This window comes from Pteropus vampyrus, unplaced genomic scaffold (assembly GCF_000151845.1).
Source record: "Pteropus vampyrus isolate Shadow unplaced genomic scaffold, Pvam_2.0 Scaffold15, whole genome shotgun sequence".
NCBI classification, from domain to species: domain Eukaryota; kingdom Metazoa; phylum Chordata; class Mammalia; order Chiroptera; family Pteropodidae; genus Pteropus; species Pteropus vampyrus.
The window spans coordinates 17,655,825-17,672,631 of record NW_011888796.1 but is presented as its reverse complement, the minus strand read 5'-3'; the positions used below and the strand labels follow the sequence as shown (position 1 = coordinate 17,672,631).

General features: G+C 47.5%; 2 protein-coding genes and 1 pseudogene across 2 annotated transcripts in view; all 3 read right to left on the bottom strand.

Moving 5' to 3' along the window:
- Positions 1-16,807, bottom strand: part of MEGF11 (multiple EGF like domains 11) — a 242,991-nt gene that overhangs the window by 3,098 nt on the left and 223,086 nt on the right. The window contains exons 15-19 of the mRNA XM_011386098.2: positions 16,270-16,398; positions 15,636-15,764; positions 14,299-14,535; positions 7,085-7,141; positions 417-623 (exon numbers count right to left, since the gene is read on the bottom strand). Coding sequence (XP_011384400.1) covers positions 417-623; positions 7,085-7,141; positions 14,299-14,535; positions 15,636-15,764; positions 16,270-16,398 — 759 coding nt within the window. The remainder of the gene's footprint in view (positions 1-416; positions 624-7,084; positions 7,142-14,298; positions 14,536-15,635; positions 15,765-16,269; positions 16,399-16,807) is intronic.
- Positions 6,165-6,283, bottom strand: LOC111735894 (annotated as a pseudogene).
- On the bottom strand, positions 8,016-12,954 carry LOC111735831. The gene is made up of 4 exons (XM_023527291.1): positions 12,666-12,954; positions 10,335-10,401; positions 9,974-10,110; positions 8,016-9,703 (listed from the first exon to the last, which is right to left on the bottom strand). Exons 1-4 carry the CDS (start codon positions 12,918-12,920, stop codon positions 9,467-9,469), a joined length of 696 nt encoding a protein of 231 aa, XP_023383059.1. The 5' UTR covers positions 12,921-12,954; the 3' UTR covers positions 8,016-9,466.

The window sequence follows — 16,807 nt, the reverse complement described above, 5'->3', positions numbered from 1 at the left end:
GATTTAGAATATCCCAGAGGTGTAGGGGTCTTATCAGTGAGCCCAGGGACAAACTAGGAGAAAGTAGGAGAAGGCGACTTAGAAAGTTAATGTCTGTTAATTGTTTTCTTTTTTAAACCGGGATTTATATCAATTGAAGTGTGTGTGTACCCACGCCCAGTATTTCTGCTTCATATTAGTCCTGGTGGATTTGTTTGTTTGTTTGTTTGTTTGTTTTTTTAAAGCAGAGTTGGCACAAGAATTTGATTTCCTGCATGAGGGAGGAGGGCAGTCCTGGGGAAGAAAGTTCACCTCGATTCCTTAAAAAGGAATAAAAGGTGTGTTTTCAAGACGGTAAGTGGAGAAAGGGATTGCTTTTACTTTAGATGCTGCACTTTTGCCCTGATCTTACTAAGTTACTTATTTGAGACACCTACCAACTTCATATATATTTTTATTAGATGTCGACAAGGATGGCACATCTGTGTACGGAGACCCTCTGTGCACAGGTGACTTCATTTCTACATAGCTGCTTTCTGGAAGCTTGCAGGTGAGGATGGGTGGGTCCTTAATTGTGGCGTAAGGGTTTTCACTGCTATTCAGGGAACAAGTGCTAGAACTGCACACGGATTCTTTCATGTAATCTGCAAGGCAAGAGAAATTTCTTAGGACAAGCAAGGACATAAGACTTAATTTAAATACCAGAAGCAGACTGCAGTCAAATTCATGCGCTTTCATGATCCTGGAGCTGTAAAAGCCTGTGGTAGTTGAAGATTTACTTCTTAAGTAATGTAGAGTACTTTAATGGGTAGGCAGAGTTCTTTTTCTAAAGAAATTTGTTTTTGGAGGGATAGGAACATTTTTGTTTTTAGTAGTCAGGTATAGCACCAGAAAGACTATTTCAAGATATTTATAATGGCTTTTACAGCAATTTAATTTTTATGAAATCCTGAAAGGATAGTTGATAGTTTGCATTTTATAGGATGAAGGCCCAGAGAGATGAAGAGATGAAGTGGTTAAGGTCACACAGCTCAGTATAGCAGTGCCAAGACTTTAATCCATGCCTTGGGACTCCTTGGCCTGTGTGTTTTCTGCGATATCATCCTTCTAAATTCTTTTTGATGACTAAGAAGCTTAAGTTCAGAAGAAGAGGTTGGGGGGCGGGGGTGGGTTGGCACAGGTGTAAGCAATTTGGCAACCTTACAGCAACAAACTAGCTGCATCCCTGCTCTTGGGAAGCTCGTGATCAGAGGTGGTGGCATACAGAAGTGTAACAGCTGTCAGAAGCACCTGGATCTCAAGCTAGCCTTCAGAAAATTCCTGTTTTCTAGCAAGCCTGCAGTGTATCCTCTTGGGTCATTTACCCCAGTTCTCGTGAATGTTAAACAAAATCTCTTTAGTAGTAACTTTTCTGATACTAGGAGAACTCACGCTTCCTCTCCTGCCACCTCTCAGGCATGCTCAGCCCCAAAACTTCAGAGTATGTTAGGGTACAAAAGGATGCAAGCTAGTTTCTAAAAATATTAAGCCAGGTAACCGTAGCTCCACTGGAGAAAGTCCTCTTGTGACTGAGAGTCACGAGTGACTGAAAGGATAGCCCTCCCTTCAACTCTACATCATTCCTCTTTTGGAGAAGATCACTGCCTCCTGTAGATTGTCCCAAGTGAGTCAAGACTTTATTACTCTTACTCTTTGTGTAATCTGGCAGCTCTGGCCCTCATCTGTCTGTGAGGCCGTGCCTGCCAGGGGGTCTAGAAACAACACTTGAGTTGCAAGGACTTGATAGTCAAGAGTGATCTCAGTCGGCTCTTAGCTCTAAATTTCTACGAGTAGTAGCAGAAGGTGATATTATTGGATGATCTTTCACTAGAACCACCACGAATTTATGCTTTCTGCTTCTAACTTGTGAGATTAATGGAAATGTGAAAAAGTGAAAGTGATAACTCAAAGGGTGACTAGATGTACCTTGGTCCAATGAGAGCAGAACAGAACACTCCATGTGGCTAAAGTAGTTGAGGTGTATTTGTGTTACGAGTAGTCTTTTCTCTAACAGGTGACTGGTTGGGAGGGGATTTACTTTTCCATTAGTGTCAAGTTATTGATGTCTGTTTCAGCAGGTAAAATTTCTTCAAATCTTGTACAAAAGTACTTTGACTCATTAGTTCCTTCAAATCTTCATAATAGCCTCCGGTGTAGGTAGAGCAATACTATTATTCCCTCCTCCCTTTATTGCTTAGGAAATTGAGGCTTAAAGTGGGAAAGTGACTTCCCCAGAGCCACACTGCTCATCAGTAGCAAAGCAAGCTCTAGAACCAGGGCCAGAACACTTTTCCATCACAACTTAGTCCACAGTGGAGCGGGACGTTGGCTTGGTCCCCTCTTAGATTGTCTCCTCTTTCTAGTAGAAACCCTGGAGAGGAGATAATATTCTTGCTACACAATGAGCAGTCCCAGGCAGCCCCAGCAAGGACTAAAGGGAGGCTGGATCACCCCAGCTGCTGGTGAGGCTCACATGGGGGAAAGGTGGTTGCGAGTCTTGGGCCACAGCCTGCCCTGAGTGAAGTAGATTTGCCTCTAGTAAGTAAGTACTTTGTTTATTCGAACACAGGAGTGGGGATAAGTCCAGGAACCTTAGTAGCAATGGCTTGTTGGTCCCAGTTTGGGTGTTCTGAACTTACTAGCCAGGGAGCAGTATGACTGCTTGTTTTGAAGCTGAGGCCTGGAATTGCTTGAAGAAGGGCTATCTCCTGAAAAGTCCTAACACTTTCACCTCCTCTCCTCCCAGCTACATCCTTTGACTTTGGCAGCTGCCTCAGCTGTATATTTTCTGAAACTTAATGAATAGCGATAGCTCACTTTGGCACATATAGCTAGTCTTTCTGGTTAGGTTTTTTGAAAGTTGTTACATCTCTGAAGGAGGCTGGGCAGGAAGGACTAGTATTAATACTTTAGAAATGAGGAAGCTGAAGCTCCTAAAGTTTGCTTAATATTAGTAAGTAGTTAAGACTCAACCCCTGTCTTCTGATACCCAATTAAGGGATTTTTCCCTCACATCTTGTTACCCTGTGCTCTTCTCCATCCCTAAGTGTAAACTACAGCAGCTTCACCTTACCTTCAACTAGGAACACCTTTTATCTGAGGCCCCGCTGAGAGGCGGAAACTCTAAGCTTTTTGTGGATATCCCGTGACTGATTGATTCAGTTATGGCAGAGGGAGAGCCTTGACTTTAACTCAATGCCTAAAAGAGCCTGAGCCAGCCAACAGTGTCTCTCCTTATTTCCACCAGAAAAGTCAGTGCTGCTTCCAACTTTTGGGGGGTTTTTTTTGTTCTGCAGCAGGGAATGCACCTAAATGGATAAAAGAGAAGTTGGGATTGTGGGGGAGGGGATTAGTCTCAGGGAGAAGCTGTATCATCTGCAAAGGAGCCAGTGGTAAACACAAAGGAGTGTTGAGGTGTTGGGGGGAGAAAGTTGAATTATGGAATAATCTGGACTTATTTCTGGGAACTGCAAGTTGGGGAAGGGGTAGGCAGGCTGGAAAACTACTTCAGGAAGCTACACTTTTCTCCAGCTTAGTCATCTACCTGCTTGCCCAGAAGGAGGGAGAAGTGGGACTGGGGCAGGGTAAGGGTGAAGAATTACCAGCTGCTCTAAGATACTTCCTCATTCTTTTAGAGCTCCACCCTACCCCCACGCCAGTCCCTGCACTGGGGCATTGTGCAAGGAAAGGGGAAGCATCAACCAAGGCTACCCAAGCTCTGGTGAGTCACTCCTCCTTGATCTGTAATTAGCATTAATACTAAAGGCTTAGTTAGCCCTATAATGCCCTGGCATTGGCTCTCAACTAGTTCCTATCTCCCCAAAATGACATAGCCATATGCTATCAGAAGGGGCCTCTGAAACGAGCTAATGTAAACATCTTCATTTTATAAAAGGAAGCAGCAAATGCAGAGGGGGAAGTGACTTTCCAAGGCCACCTTGTGTGTGGGATCTGAACTTACCCAGGCCTATGGGTTCACACTAACATCTAGTTAAGGCCAGTATTTCACTGTTGAGGAAAACCTAGGCACTGACCATTGCTTACTTCTTAGCTGATTACTACTGTTAGAAGGCTACATTGCCTTTTCCTGGGCCCTAAGTTAGCATCCTTCTCTTGACTGGGGGACAAAGATATGGGGGAGAAGGGGAGATCTCAGGGTCAAAAAGAGAACCACATTAGCTAAAGAAGTTTTCAGACTGTCAATGGGCTCCTAACTACCTTGGAACCTAAGGTGACTATGAGAAGAGATTTGGTTAGATTTCCAAGGAGCATACAGGTGGGGAGAGTGGAAGCAACAGTGGGACCCAGGATTTCAGGATCATAAAGGTGATGGAGAGGTTTGAGGACAATTTCTTCTACAGCAGTTAGGAATGCCTGATAAGAAATTGAACATGAGGCAGTTTGTTGCAGGATCATTGTACTGAGGGGGAGAAAGGGAGACAAATGATGAAGAGCTAAAACGAGGTTAGCACAGCAGTGCGAGTAGTCTCACATGACCTCTGGGATGACAGTGAGTGGAAGTCTTCAGTAAGTAACAGCTGAAAGGGAGCATCGACTTAATGACTTTTAGCATGTCAAAGCTGGAAAGGGCTTTAGGCGGTCCTAGTACAACACTGTCCCAGTAGAGGAAGAAATCTGGATCCCAGAAAACACTGACTTAGCACCACACAGCAAGAAAACTAGGACTAGAACCCAAGTCTTTTAACTCCCAGACCATGGCTCTTTCCTATTGAGTTCAGAGAACACTTAGACTCTCCACTCTTAGTGGTTCTGACTGGCCCAGTAGTTTTAGGAAGTAATTTCATTCCTTGTTCAAACTAGTTTATTAAGTGTTTATTTGGGAGTTCAGCTGGTTATTGGAGTTTATTCCATGTCTTTGATAAGTACTTCTGTAAAGTTTTGAAATGTGACATTCCATTTTCCCTCTTTTTGAATTCTCTTGTTCTGATGTGTTGGTTCCCAACACCTGTTGGTACATTTGCCTATATAGTCTTCTTTTCTGATTGGCTACAGTTATTCTTTAATTATTTACAGAGTCATGAAACAAAATCTGCATTCAAAAAGGCTCAAATGTATAATTCCACAAAAGAGGAATGAATGACACTAAGGTAGAGACAATGCTCTCCTTAGCTTTGTGTTACATTTATGGTTGTGAGTCTGACAGTAGCTACTCTAATCACAAGGTGCAGGACCACGAAGTGCATAGGAAAATTGTATTCTCATTTATTGAGGTGTCTAGGCCTGTCTGAGCTTATTTACAATTGAGTTGTGCATATTCTCAGAGCTGGAATATTTTTCTTAATATTTCTGCCAAATCCCCATGCCTCTTTTGAGACAGAAACTGAGGTCCCAAGTCAATGCTAAAGAGTAGAGCTGTCTTTTCTGTATTTAGCCTTACCTACTCTAATGGTGCTTGCTTTCATTTGGATGGTTTAAGTCAAAACTCACAGAAACTTGCCAGAATGATGTTCCCAAGGGAATAGTGTCCTTTGGCTGCCTAGAAGCCTAGGGTGACCTCTTGTCTCAGGTCATTCTCTTGAGTGGTACACATCCTAACGTGCTGATAGAGACTTGCCCTTGTTCTCTTGCTCAGAACACAATTCTTACAATTCTTAACACCGCTACCCACCCCTAGTCCACCCCATTTCTAACAGCCACCCCACTAAGGGCTGTGGACAACTAGCTCTCCTTCGTTAGGAAACGGTCGTGTCTGAAAGATCAGAGCAGTAATCCAGGAAAAATCTGGGTCAGTCTAGACCAGTGGTTTCTAAGTGTTAGTTGGGTGATATGCTGTATATAAGGATACCCTGAGGTACTCTGTGCAAATGCAGATTCCATGGCCCCAATCTAGATCTGCATCAGAATCTTGGGGTGATGGGGTGTGAACATCTGTATTTTTCAGCAAGTTTTCCAGGTGATTCTGGTACACAGCTAGGTTTAGGATATCAATTGAGATCTCTGCTGTCAGTCATCTCTTACTCGGTTTGGCTGAGACTCTTAAATGGACCTCAGACAAAAGGATAGCCCTATCGCATTGGTACAATCTTTGTTTTTGTTGTTGTTGTTGTTGTTTTTTAGGCAAGGCAAGCCTTCATTGACCTCACAGATTGCAAGGACCTTGTCAGCTTACAATCCCTTATTTTTTACGCTTACAGCGCCTGGTCTTCCTAGGTGGTCTCCCATCCAAGTACTAACCAAGCCCAACCCTGCTTAGCTTCCAAGATCAGATGGGATTGGGCTTGTTCAAGGCGGCATGGCCGTAGACAAGGTACAATCTTTATGATATGCAAAAATGCTTCCCATCTATGATTTTATTGAATGCTTATGACAGCCTTGTTAGGCAATAAGACAGGCATAATTATCCCAACCTTGCAGATGAGGAAACTGGACCTTAGAGACCTCTAAGGTCACAGTTAATAAGTGACAGTAATAAGTAACATAGTTCCAAAGCTGCCTATTTCACATATTCTGTCATTTAAACCTAGGACCTAAGCCCAGGGGCAGGACCTGACCTTTCATCATGGCTTCACCTGTAGATTTCCTAGAAGAATGATCCGACTTGCAGTTCCCATGTGTTGGGATTGGTCCTGGCTTCCCTGTTCTTAGGGGCAGAGATCTCTTGAGGGAGAGATCTATTAGGGTATCATTTTCATTCCTTGTGCCCCAAAAAGCCAGCAAGTGCAAGGTGGCGTTCCTTACCAGTGCAATGACAGGAGGCCTCTGGGGCAGGTAGATTGACTTTATTTCAGATTTTTTAATCAATTTAACTCGTACTAATTGGTTGGATAATGACATTCTACATTTCCAAAGACATTTAGTTGGCATCTATAAAAAACCCACAGCATTTGCTAAGCAGGTGCAACTGAAATCGAAAGATGAATTCATTATAGTTGTTCTTCCTGGGCACAGCTACCCAGCAGCCCCAGGTCTTGTGGTCTTTTAACTTTTTGGGGGGGTAGGGGAAGAGATGCACAGTTTTTCTCTGGTAGAATTCCTGGCCATTTCAGATCTGCACTCTTTATCTTCCTAAGCCCTTCTAATGGGACGTCAGGATTGGATACTCTACCTTTGAAGCCTTTGTCCATAATGTATGTGTTTTGACGTCTATCCATTCCACAAGCACCTGCAGAAAAATAGTATAAGAAAAATAAGGGGGTGAGGTTTATTTAGATTGCATGTGTTGTTAGCTTCTTTTTTTTTCTTTTTTCTTCTTTTTTTTTTTTCTTTCTTTCTCCCCTACCCAGAAAATAGTTCTATAGTGCCCGAAAATTATTCTGAGTTTAATCTACTCAAAACCATTTTGACCATACAGGAATTCTTAAAAGGCTCATAAGTATTAATGGTGAACTACAGCGCCCCCTGGCATATTCAGCATTCCTCCTCTTTAACCTTCACTCTGAGGGGAACGTATTCCAGATGATCAAAGACAATTCTGATGCCACCTGCAGTCACTATAAGTGAAGTTCCAGGCTGTGAAAGTATAGCATATGAATCAGAACCAGTCTTAGCTCAGGGAAAAGGTGCATGATATTCCAAATCTAATTTTGATTGGATTTTAGAATAGTGTTGAAGACTGTTTCTTACCTCTCACCTCTGGTCCTGCCTCTCTTGGATCTGAAACTTGACTGAAGGGACCCAGAGAGGGAGGTGGACAAGTGGCTGAGGTTCTTGATTAATCTTTATAGGATGTGCAGTCATTCCCATCCAGTCAGTTTTTAGTTACCCATTCTTTTGAGTGGACCATTTGCACCTAATTGAGAGCTGTCTTTGAAAAGTATTACCAGTGTTTTTCAATCCTAAGGATTTTTCTCTCTTTTGGCTGTCACAGTTTATCTTAGGTTCCCACAGTACATAGTCCTGAGCTCCAGCCATAGGCAGGACATACAGCCTCAGGGACCAAGCTCAGGTTCTTTGCTGCCATTGATTCTAGAAAAGAAATTATCTGGCATTTTTAGTTTGGGACAGTAATGATACTAGCTCAGTCAAAGCCTTTTTTTTTTTTTTTTTTTTTAAACTGAGGACACAACACCAGGCGAGGCATGCAGCAAGTGCTTACTAAAATACGATTTGGCTCCACTTACCAGTTTCTGACACTGAAGACCAACCCACTGCTGTTTAGATACCTCCCCATACCTTCCCACATAGAGTTCCCAAATTGAATTTATAGGAGTCTACTATCTGTCTGCCTTCCACACATTACTGAGTGATAGGGCAGAACCAGGTCCAAATTTTTCTCATTTGCTATTCTTCTAAAGGACCTATAGGTACCTGTGCCCTTCAGAAACATGACTGCAATAGTCTGTTCTTGGCATCAGTTCAGTACTTTATACCAGACAAGGGCTTCCTTTGCCTTCTCTGAGAGAGGGAGGCTAGGCTGTTAACTTTTCCCCTTTTCATAGAAAAGGAAGCAGGCACAATGAGGGGCAGTGATTTGCCTGAGATCACACTAGCAAGCGAGAACTTGAGTTGCAACTAGAGCCCAGATCTCCTTAAGTATTGTCTCCCATTGGCCTGCCTGAGTATAAGTCAAAAGACTGTGTGGTAGCTCTGGCTATACTGGTTCAAGAGTGAGAGCTCAGAGGATGCTCCCATGTGGAAAGAGATACAGGGGGGTTGGGGGGGCGGTTATTTGCTGGGGTTATTGAATGCCCTGCACACTGCCAGGGACTCCATAGCCAAGAGCACAGTCTCCTGGGCACAGGCTCAGGATCTTTGCAGCCCACGCCTACTCAACCAGCAGATAAATGTAGAATCTCCAGTCTTGTTAGTGTTATTTGACCCAGGGACCTGCAGGGGTTGGTAGAGCTGCATTTCCCTTGAGTTCTAGAAACCAGCTAGAGCCTGAACTCAGGCCCAGTTGTCCAGTGTGCTAAGGTCCTGCCCTAAATGGGCTACTTTTAGGGAGGCCGCATTCTCTGTTCATTCATAGCACTCATCCCTATAGTACCTCCTTCTGTAACTCCTACACACATACTCCCATTGCAGGGCTGACTTTCCAAGTCTTTCTTGTAACTTGCCCAGGACACCAAGTTTGAACTTAATACATGAGCACAGAGGATGTTGGTTGACACATTCTGCCTCAACCTCTACAGATCTGCTTGACACCCCTACCCTAGGATCTATGAGAGTTTGGCCTGGGCCATGGGTGAGTCTAGGTTCTCTCTCTGGGTGACATTTGGGCTTTTTGGCCAGAGAGACAACTCTTTGTCATCCATACCCAGAGACCCCCCACCCCCCCCCAAAGGTGTTGCCGTTCCCAGGTCATTTCTCAATGGTTTTGAATTGTATTGCAGGGAATGCAACTACTTTATGTCCCCTTTACCTAATACTAGTCATAATTTGTCCACATCCACAGACCATGATGGGAACAAAAGGGGTGATGGGGGATCCAAACAGGTTTCATTTGTTAGGGGACTGGGCTGTGACTAATGTCAGGAAGAAGTGGGGCTCAACAGAGAGAGTTTTGGGAGCAATGGGGGTGAGTCAAACAAGAGGCAGGAATGGGAGTCAGGGCAGGTGCTGGGTCTAGACTGGTATGCGAGCCTAAGGGCCCAGAGATAGAGGGTAGGGCTGGGGGTCTAACCTGGCGAGTGTGGCTCAGCGGGGCGGCTGAGGTGTCTAAGTTCAATGTAGAAGTCCTCGGGCGGGTACCTGGCCTCCAGGGCACTGATCTGGAAATGGGAGTCTAGTGAGGAATGACAGGGAGGAGCCATTATTCCCAGGGCCCTGGTATGGTAGTAGTGAGGAAAGGTGGGGGATGAGGGACAAGGCAGGACATGCTGGAAAGAATTACGGCTTTTTTTGTGTAGCATCTAAAGGGGCTTGGGCCAGCAGGACCAGGGGGATTTGCTAGTGCTCAGGCTATCAGCCTTGCTTCCTCTCACTCCCTGCCCACGCTTCCCTCCCCTACCCGCCAGAGCAGTGGGCTGAGGGAAGAAACCCTTGAAAGTGGTACCTTAGTAGTAACTGTGCCAGGCAGGGGTTCCTTTTCCTGATGGTGACTGCATCTTTTGCCTCCATCTGGAATCCCCACATCTGGGGCCCTAGCTGTCTCCCTGGTCCTTGGGTCATAGCCACTCTCTCCCTCTTCCCCTAGTATAGGAATGAAGAAGGTTCTAGGCTTCGTTTGCTTATAAGAGCTGAAATAGGGACCTGGGTTTCCTCCCCATACCCTTTCTCCTGGGGGAAATCATGCTCAGGATTTGTCTACTAACTCTCTCTCTCAGAGCTAGGACAGCCCCCCCACCCGCCCCCCAACACCTCAATGTAGAGGAGGAGAACAGGGTGCAGCATGATGGCAGGGGACCACTACTGACCTAACACGTTCACATAGCTGTAGGGGGTCCAGCCTGCTGTGTCTCTGTCAAGGGACTTGTTACTGAGCTGTTTGGAGAGTAGGAGAGCCAGTTAATACCTAGTGCTCCAGAGTTGCCCCTGCCACGCCTTCATTTTGCCCAGCCTTGTGCACCCACCCATGTGGTGATCCTGACCCACCACGGGCCTAGATCGTTGAAGGAAAAGGAAAGCTAGGTGTTCCATGACAAGCCACCATGGTACAGCTGAGGCCAGAGGGAGCAGAACATACCCTGATCTGTCTGGCTGAACTTGTAGGGTTCCCAGGTCCTTGGGGTAAAGGGGGGCAGGGGCAGATCATCCCAAGAGCTAAGAACTGGCCTGAGCCAAGCTAGCCTGACAGGGGAAGTAGGTCAGCTGGGTGGGGCTGAGCTATAGGAGAAGGGGCTCTGGGAGTGTCTCAGCTGCTACACAAGGCCATGTCCAGCGCAGAGGGAGGAGCTGAGGCTGCCTACAATATCACTGTCACTCTGCCACCTGACCTGAATGTGATTCACCCTTTCATATGACCAAAGGAAAGCTTCAGATAGGATGTACTTATAGTATAATCTTTCCTCTTCTTGCATTCTCACAGCTGTATGAAGCAAGGATGGTTGTCCTCATTTCCCAGATGGGAATCTGAGTCCTGCTTGTTGGCCTTGCTTTTGGTTATACAAGGAGTCAGTGGCAGAGCTGGGTCAACTCAGGTCGCACCTACCAGACCCATATCCTTTCCTTGTCATCACAACTGCCTATCTTTGCTACATCTGCCAGGCTGAGGAGTCCTTGACCACACAGAACCACTGTGGGCCACTGGGGTGAGGTGAGCCAGAGGGTCGCCAGGTGGATCTCGGCATAACTCCAGCCCTTTAGTGAATTTCCTATTAGAATGAGACCAAGAATGACGGGGCCTTTGCCTTTCATCCCTGGCATCCTTCGTCTTTAACCTGCTACAGCCTTGATAAAGCAGTTAATCAAGGGCCTCCTTCTGGGAAAGTCTGCATCCCCTTCCCTCAGCTTCCAGCAACTCAGATAAGCTTAATAATGCTGAAGCTAGGAATGGGGTCTGAGCTGAGAAGATGCACTGGAAGGGGGCCTTAAGCTACAGGGCTGTGTATGGGGCTAATGGCCACAGACCTTGCATGTGGGCCTCAAGGCATCCTGAATGCAGCACTCCCATTTTGCAGGAAATCTGAGGCTGAGTGTCCCTGAAGAGAGTGGCCGTGGGGTGCTGGCTTGATGGTTGTTGCCCTTGGGCTGTACAGTGTCCGTGTTATTGTTAGGGGGTTCAGGCTATATTGCCAGTTCTGTGGCAGTAGGCACAGTCTGTGGGCTGATGGACATTTTCTGTGGAGCAGACAGGGAGAAAGGTTTCCCAGAACTCTAGGGCAGAGACCTGGAGTATGTTCCCAGAATGAGTGTTATAGGAAGTCAGGAGGCCGATCTTGCTATTGTGTGTGTGTACATGTTTAGGTGGGTGTCAGGTGTGTGTAGCATGAGCCCATCAGAACAGTCCTTGAGGCTGTTCCTTATTTCTGAACCTCCCACTCTGTGCAGTATGGATCCTAGCACACCAAGGGGGCTCACTGCATGTGTGTTCTGAGACATCCTTGTCCAAAGGCCTGTAAGAGGACATCTTGCCACCAGCTCAGGGCTCTGCTGGGAGCTGAGAGGGAAGACCTATACGGCTGTCAGTAAGAACACTGGCTATGGCTGACGTTTGGGTTCCACGTCCCTTTTGTTGGTTCTGACTGCAACAAATGGTTGTATATACTGATGACAGGTGATATGTCTAGGTACAAGGACATCAGGTGGCTACCAGAGTACAGTGGTTGCTCTGTAATGTGCTGGTTGTACACATGGTGTTGGTAATGTACTGCAGTGATTGGCAGTGTAGCGTATTGGTCACAGGTGTTAACATGTGACAAAAGTAGCTACATGGTATACATGGTCATGTGGGACAAGAAGGCTACCCATGACTATCTGATCACCTGACTTGGTACCGGTTGGTCTCACACAGGGTGTAGGGGTAGATGTTACATTAAACGACGCTTACATCGTTTAACCAAGCAGGGTTGGTTACATGTGATATTATTGGTTACATGGTGCTTGCTAGCTTCATGTAACTTGTTGGCACCCTGCTACATGCTTTACAGAGTGTTTACATGTCCCATGGAGCACAGGGCTGCATTTAATGTATTGGTAGTTGGTTCCGCATGGACCCTCTAAATGGAGTGTATAGTTCCTTCCTGAGCAGAAGTGAGAGCTGAATGAGAGGAAAGTGGATAGGGGCTGGGGAATCAGGGACCCGGTACCTTAGTGGGGCTGTTCCTGTCCAGAGTGCTGGCCTGGCTGGTGGCAGGCCCCCCACACGCCAGTGCGTGGTAGCTGGAATTGGAAAAGCACTGGGCATAGCTGCTACTTTGAGACAAATCTGGGAAGAGAACAAGGTGCCACATACCATCATACTCCTGCCCTTGACATGAGATGCCCCAATACTGATGCTTGGGCTGGGCAGCCTTGAGAGTGCTCTGCAAAAAGACAGCCAAGTCCCCCAAGCTTTCTGGCATCCACTAACCCCACAGAAATCTGTGGAACCTGATTTGCCCCTTCCCTTGTGGTGGCCTTCCCTGCAGGATGCAGATTAGTCGTGGCACCAGCAGCTGGAGCATGGATGAGGGAAGAGTGTTGGCTTTGACAGTCTCCTATGTCCCTGAATCACTGCTTATCTGTGCTGATCCTCCCCTGCCCCCCCCCCCCCCCCCCCCCCCGGGTCAGATCCCAGTAGTGAGGCCCAGTCTTGTCCTCCTGCCCTTTGGATTGCAGGGCCTCTTGACAGGGCTGGAGAATTCCAGTGAATGACATGGGGAAACCTGGCCAACCCGTTCATTATAGTCCTAGAAGAAAGTCCCTAAATCTTTGTGGGCTTGGGCTTTTATCAGAAGATACCTATTTGACTGAAACTGGGGGCAGGAGAGGAGTGCATGCAGGCCAGGGTCTCTAAAGGCAAGGTCTGCATCTGGGCTGCCTCTGTCTATCCTGCAGTACCTAGCATGGAGCTGGGCCCACGGTACACAACACTTAGCAGGAATGGGCTGATATGATATGGGTTTTCTAAACACAAGGTATAGGTCAGCCATGAGCTATGGAGCCAGCTGGAGTGGGCTGTCATTCTTGTGCTCACCCAGACAGGCCCAGCCTCCTGTAGTCCAGGGCTACTGGCAGTTTCAGAGCATTTGACCTCTTTTTAATAATGAAGCAAAAAGCCTTCCTTATTTCTAAGGCAGCAGTCCATGGTTTAGGGGAGAGGAAGGATCTGGCCCAACAGCTCCAACCTCATCCCATTCAGATTCCCAGATAGAACACCCACTGGAGTAGTTGCCACATTTGTGGACAGTCTGGGTTCCAGCAGGCCTAGCCAAAGGGACATTGCCCTCACTTTCAGATCTCCCCAAGTCGGGAACCATCCCCTTTCACTATAGTAATAGGGCCCTTCTAACTCTGGGAACAGAGAAGGGACAGTTACTCTGAGGCCTTCACCCAAAGAAGCAAAATTGGGTCAGGGTCTCAACGCTGGGCTCCAAGGCCAGTTTTGGTGTCACAGGCATCGGGCTTGGGAGAGGTTCCCCTGGAGAGTTTAGGAAAGTTATTGCTTAATGTTGGTATTCCTGTGGCAGAAGGATGGGAAGATCTGGGGAATTGGAAGGAGGCTCCTAACTGCAGGCACATAGTGCTGGAGGTCCAGGCAATGATACCCCATGAAGCCCCATCTACCTTTCCCAAGTAGGCTCCGGCTTGTCACCCCCATTATCTCTCTAGAGGAGTCTGAGCATCCAGCCCCATCCACCAACCCTGTAGGCACGACCACCCAAGGATATGGCGTGGCTCTTCCTGGATTGTACGTATATGGAGGGGGAGGAGAGTGGGGTGCGGGCGCATAGCCCTTACCTGAGAGGGAGTAGTCAGTGCTGGTCATCCTCAGGGCAGGTGTGTAGGAGACGCGGGGAGCCAGGTCACGGCCCTTCTCTTTTTGCCGCCGTCGGCGCCAGGCGAACAGGCCCAGCAGCACCACAATGAGGAACAACAGCAGGATGATACCTGTGACAGCGCCCACCGAGTGCCGCTCTGCACCCAACGCTGGGCTGATCTTGGTGTAGGGATTCAGCTCCTCCATCATGAGGGCAGCTGCGGGTGGAGGGAGGGCCTGAGCCTGGGACAGGCCTCCTTGTTCTTCAGATCTCATCTGCCAGGCCTAGATTCCTCTAACGTTAGGAGGCCTGAGTTCTGGTCTTGGCCCTATTTGGGTTTCTCAGGAGTTGGAAAAAATTGGACTCAGCTCTCTCCCTGCTTATTAGCTGTGTGACTTAGATATGACTGACTTAAGAGTCCTCAGTTTGCTCATTTGTAACATGGGACAGTAATCCCACCCTCCCCAGGGACTGTAAGCACCATATGACAAACTGACAATGAAAGCTGTGAGCGCTGTGCCAGTATACCCAGGATTACTGCCCACAACACCCATCTTGATATATGTGTGGGCTAACCCCCATCAGAAGGCAATGTAAATGGCTTGGCTCTTTTTCTGTTAACGTGGATAACAGCCCATTCTTATCCCCCATCTCCTAGAATCAACAGCAGTATAATCCCTTACATGTTTGTTGTAGCACTTTACAAAGGGTTTTTATGTCTACAAAACCATTTATCAAGTGCTCATTTATGTGCCAGGCACTATGCTGAGTCCGTTATTCACATTACCTCAACTTGGTCCTCACAACTGCTCTATGGTGGGGAGGGGTGTCTTCTGACTGTAGAGCTGGAGCTAAGGTTGAGCCCCTTTGGGCTCCTTGGCTCTCAGCAGAACCTTGTGCTGTGGCAGAAGACAGGGATTAATCTCTTTCTACTTTGCATGTAGAATAACAGGCCCAGCAAAAGGAAATGACCTGCCCAAGGACACCTAGCAGGTTGGCAGAACCAGAATTTGGCAGATCTTCAAATGGTCTAGTGACCTTTCCACAGCACTAGCTTGGCTACAGGAAGCTTGCCAAAGATGAGCACAGGGAAGCCGTGACCATGAGGCTGCCTGCTCCATCTACTTCTCTAGCCCCTGGTGCCTCTGCCTCCCCTCTGCAGCCCACCCTATTCCTGTTCTCCCAAATGTCGATAAAAGGAAGTCATGAAGTATCCTTATACAGTCGAGTTGTTCTCCCTGGAATCTCCCCAGAGTCTGTGTCCATGGGGTCCTTTCCACAGCCCTCTGCCTAGGGATTCTGCCATCTGTGTATTACCTTGATCACACCTGATTCCTTTGAATCCAGAGCTGCAATAACAGGTGCCGGTGACGTGGTCACAGGTGGCATTGTTCATGCACTCACATAGCTGCTGACACCCATAGCCAAAGGTTCCTGGGGCACATTCTGTGTAACACGAAAAGTGGGGGTAGACAGTGGTACACAGCGACACTCGCCCTTCCCATCCCATATGTGGACATCTGTGCTGATTAGCCAGTCTGTCTCACAGAGTCTCTGTAGTTCCTATTGTGCTTTGGTTTGATACTTGGGGGTAGACAGCACCTCGAGCCCTGAGTGGGGGGACACTCACCCCTCTTTTTTCCTCACTTGACCCATTTATGCAACATTCTTCACATTCTGGGCCCTGAGCTGGGTGCCATAAGGGCTTCAAAGAATCAAACCAGCTGTGCCTCCCTCTACTCCCTTATTACTCCCTCAAGCCTCTCCTACGTCTCAACACCCCACCCCACCCCCAAACCGGAGGAAGAAACTTCAAACACCATTTAGGAACAAACTTTAGGTTTTTTTTTTTCCTTGGGAGTTGCTCCAAAAGTCAAGGGAGCAGGTTTGCAGAGACCTGGAGGCTGAGGCCTGGCACCGACACCCAGGGTCATAGGTTGGGACAACTTACTCTGCTCACAGTGTCTCCCGGTGAAGCCTGTGCGACAGGTGCACTTGCCGCTGATGTGGTTACAGCTGGCGCCATTCTGACACTGGCACACGTGCCCACAGTCCTTCCCATAAAAAGCTGCTGGGCAGCCTGGAGAAACAGGGTAGAGGCAACTTTGGAGGTACAACTGGGACCAGCCGTCTGTCTGCTGCCACCTCTGATAGCTGGGGTGAATAGTGAGACCATGCACCTGAGCCATCTCCATACTCTGAACTCTCACACTGAGGGGGTGGGGAATCCTTTGGACAAAGGTGCCTTGGAACCAGAGGCCAGGCTAGTCACCTGGCTGTGCAGCCACAGGTCACTCTTCACTCTGGGCCCCACTGTCCAAAAGGAGGGTCTGGTCTTTGCGATTGCTGGAATACCATATGGCCCTACCCTTCCAGGATTTTGGGCCCATCAACCCCTGAATCCAGCCATGCTCCCCCTAATCCTAGAAGCTGGAGTGTCTTACAGCCTTTTGGCCGCCGCCTTCCTCTCTCCACTGCAGGCCTAGACA

Bases quoted from the DNA above. Each gene is read 5' to 3' on its own strand.
- LOC111735831 (XM_023527291.1), bottom strand. From the start codon at position 12,920: ATGCCAGAAAGCTTGGGGGACTTGGCTGTCTTTTTGCAGAGCACTCTC. The intron at 10,111-10,334 runs GTCAGTAGTGGT...TTCCTATACTAG, and splicing joins CAGCTATGTGAACGTGTTAG to GGGAAGAGGGAGAGAGTGGC. The intron at 9,704-9,973 runs GTACCACTTTCA...ATTCCTCACTAG, and splicing joins CTGGCACAGTTACTACTAAG to ACTCCCATTTCCAGATCAGT.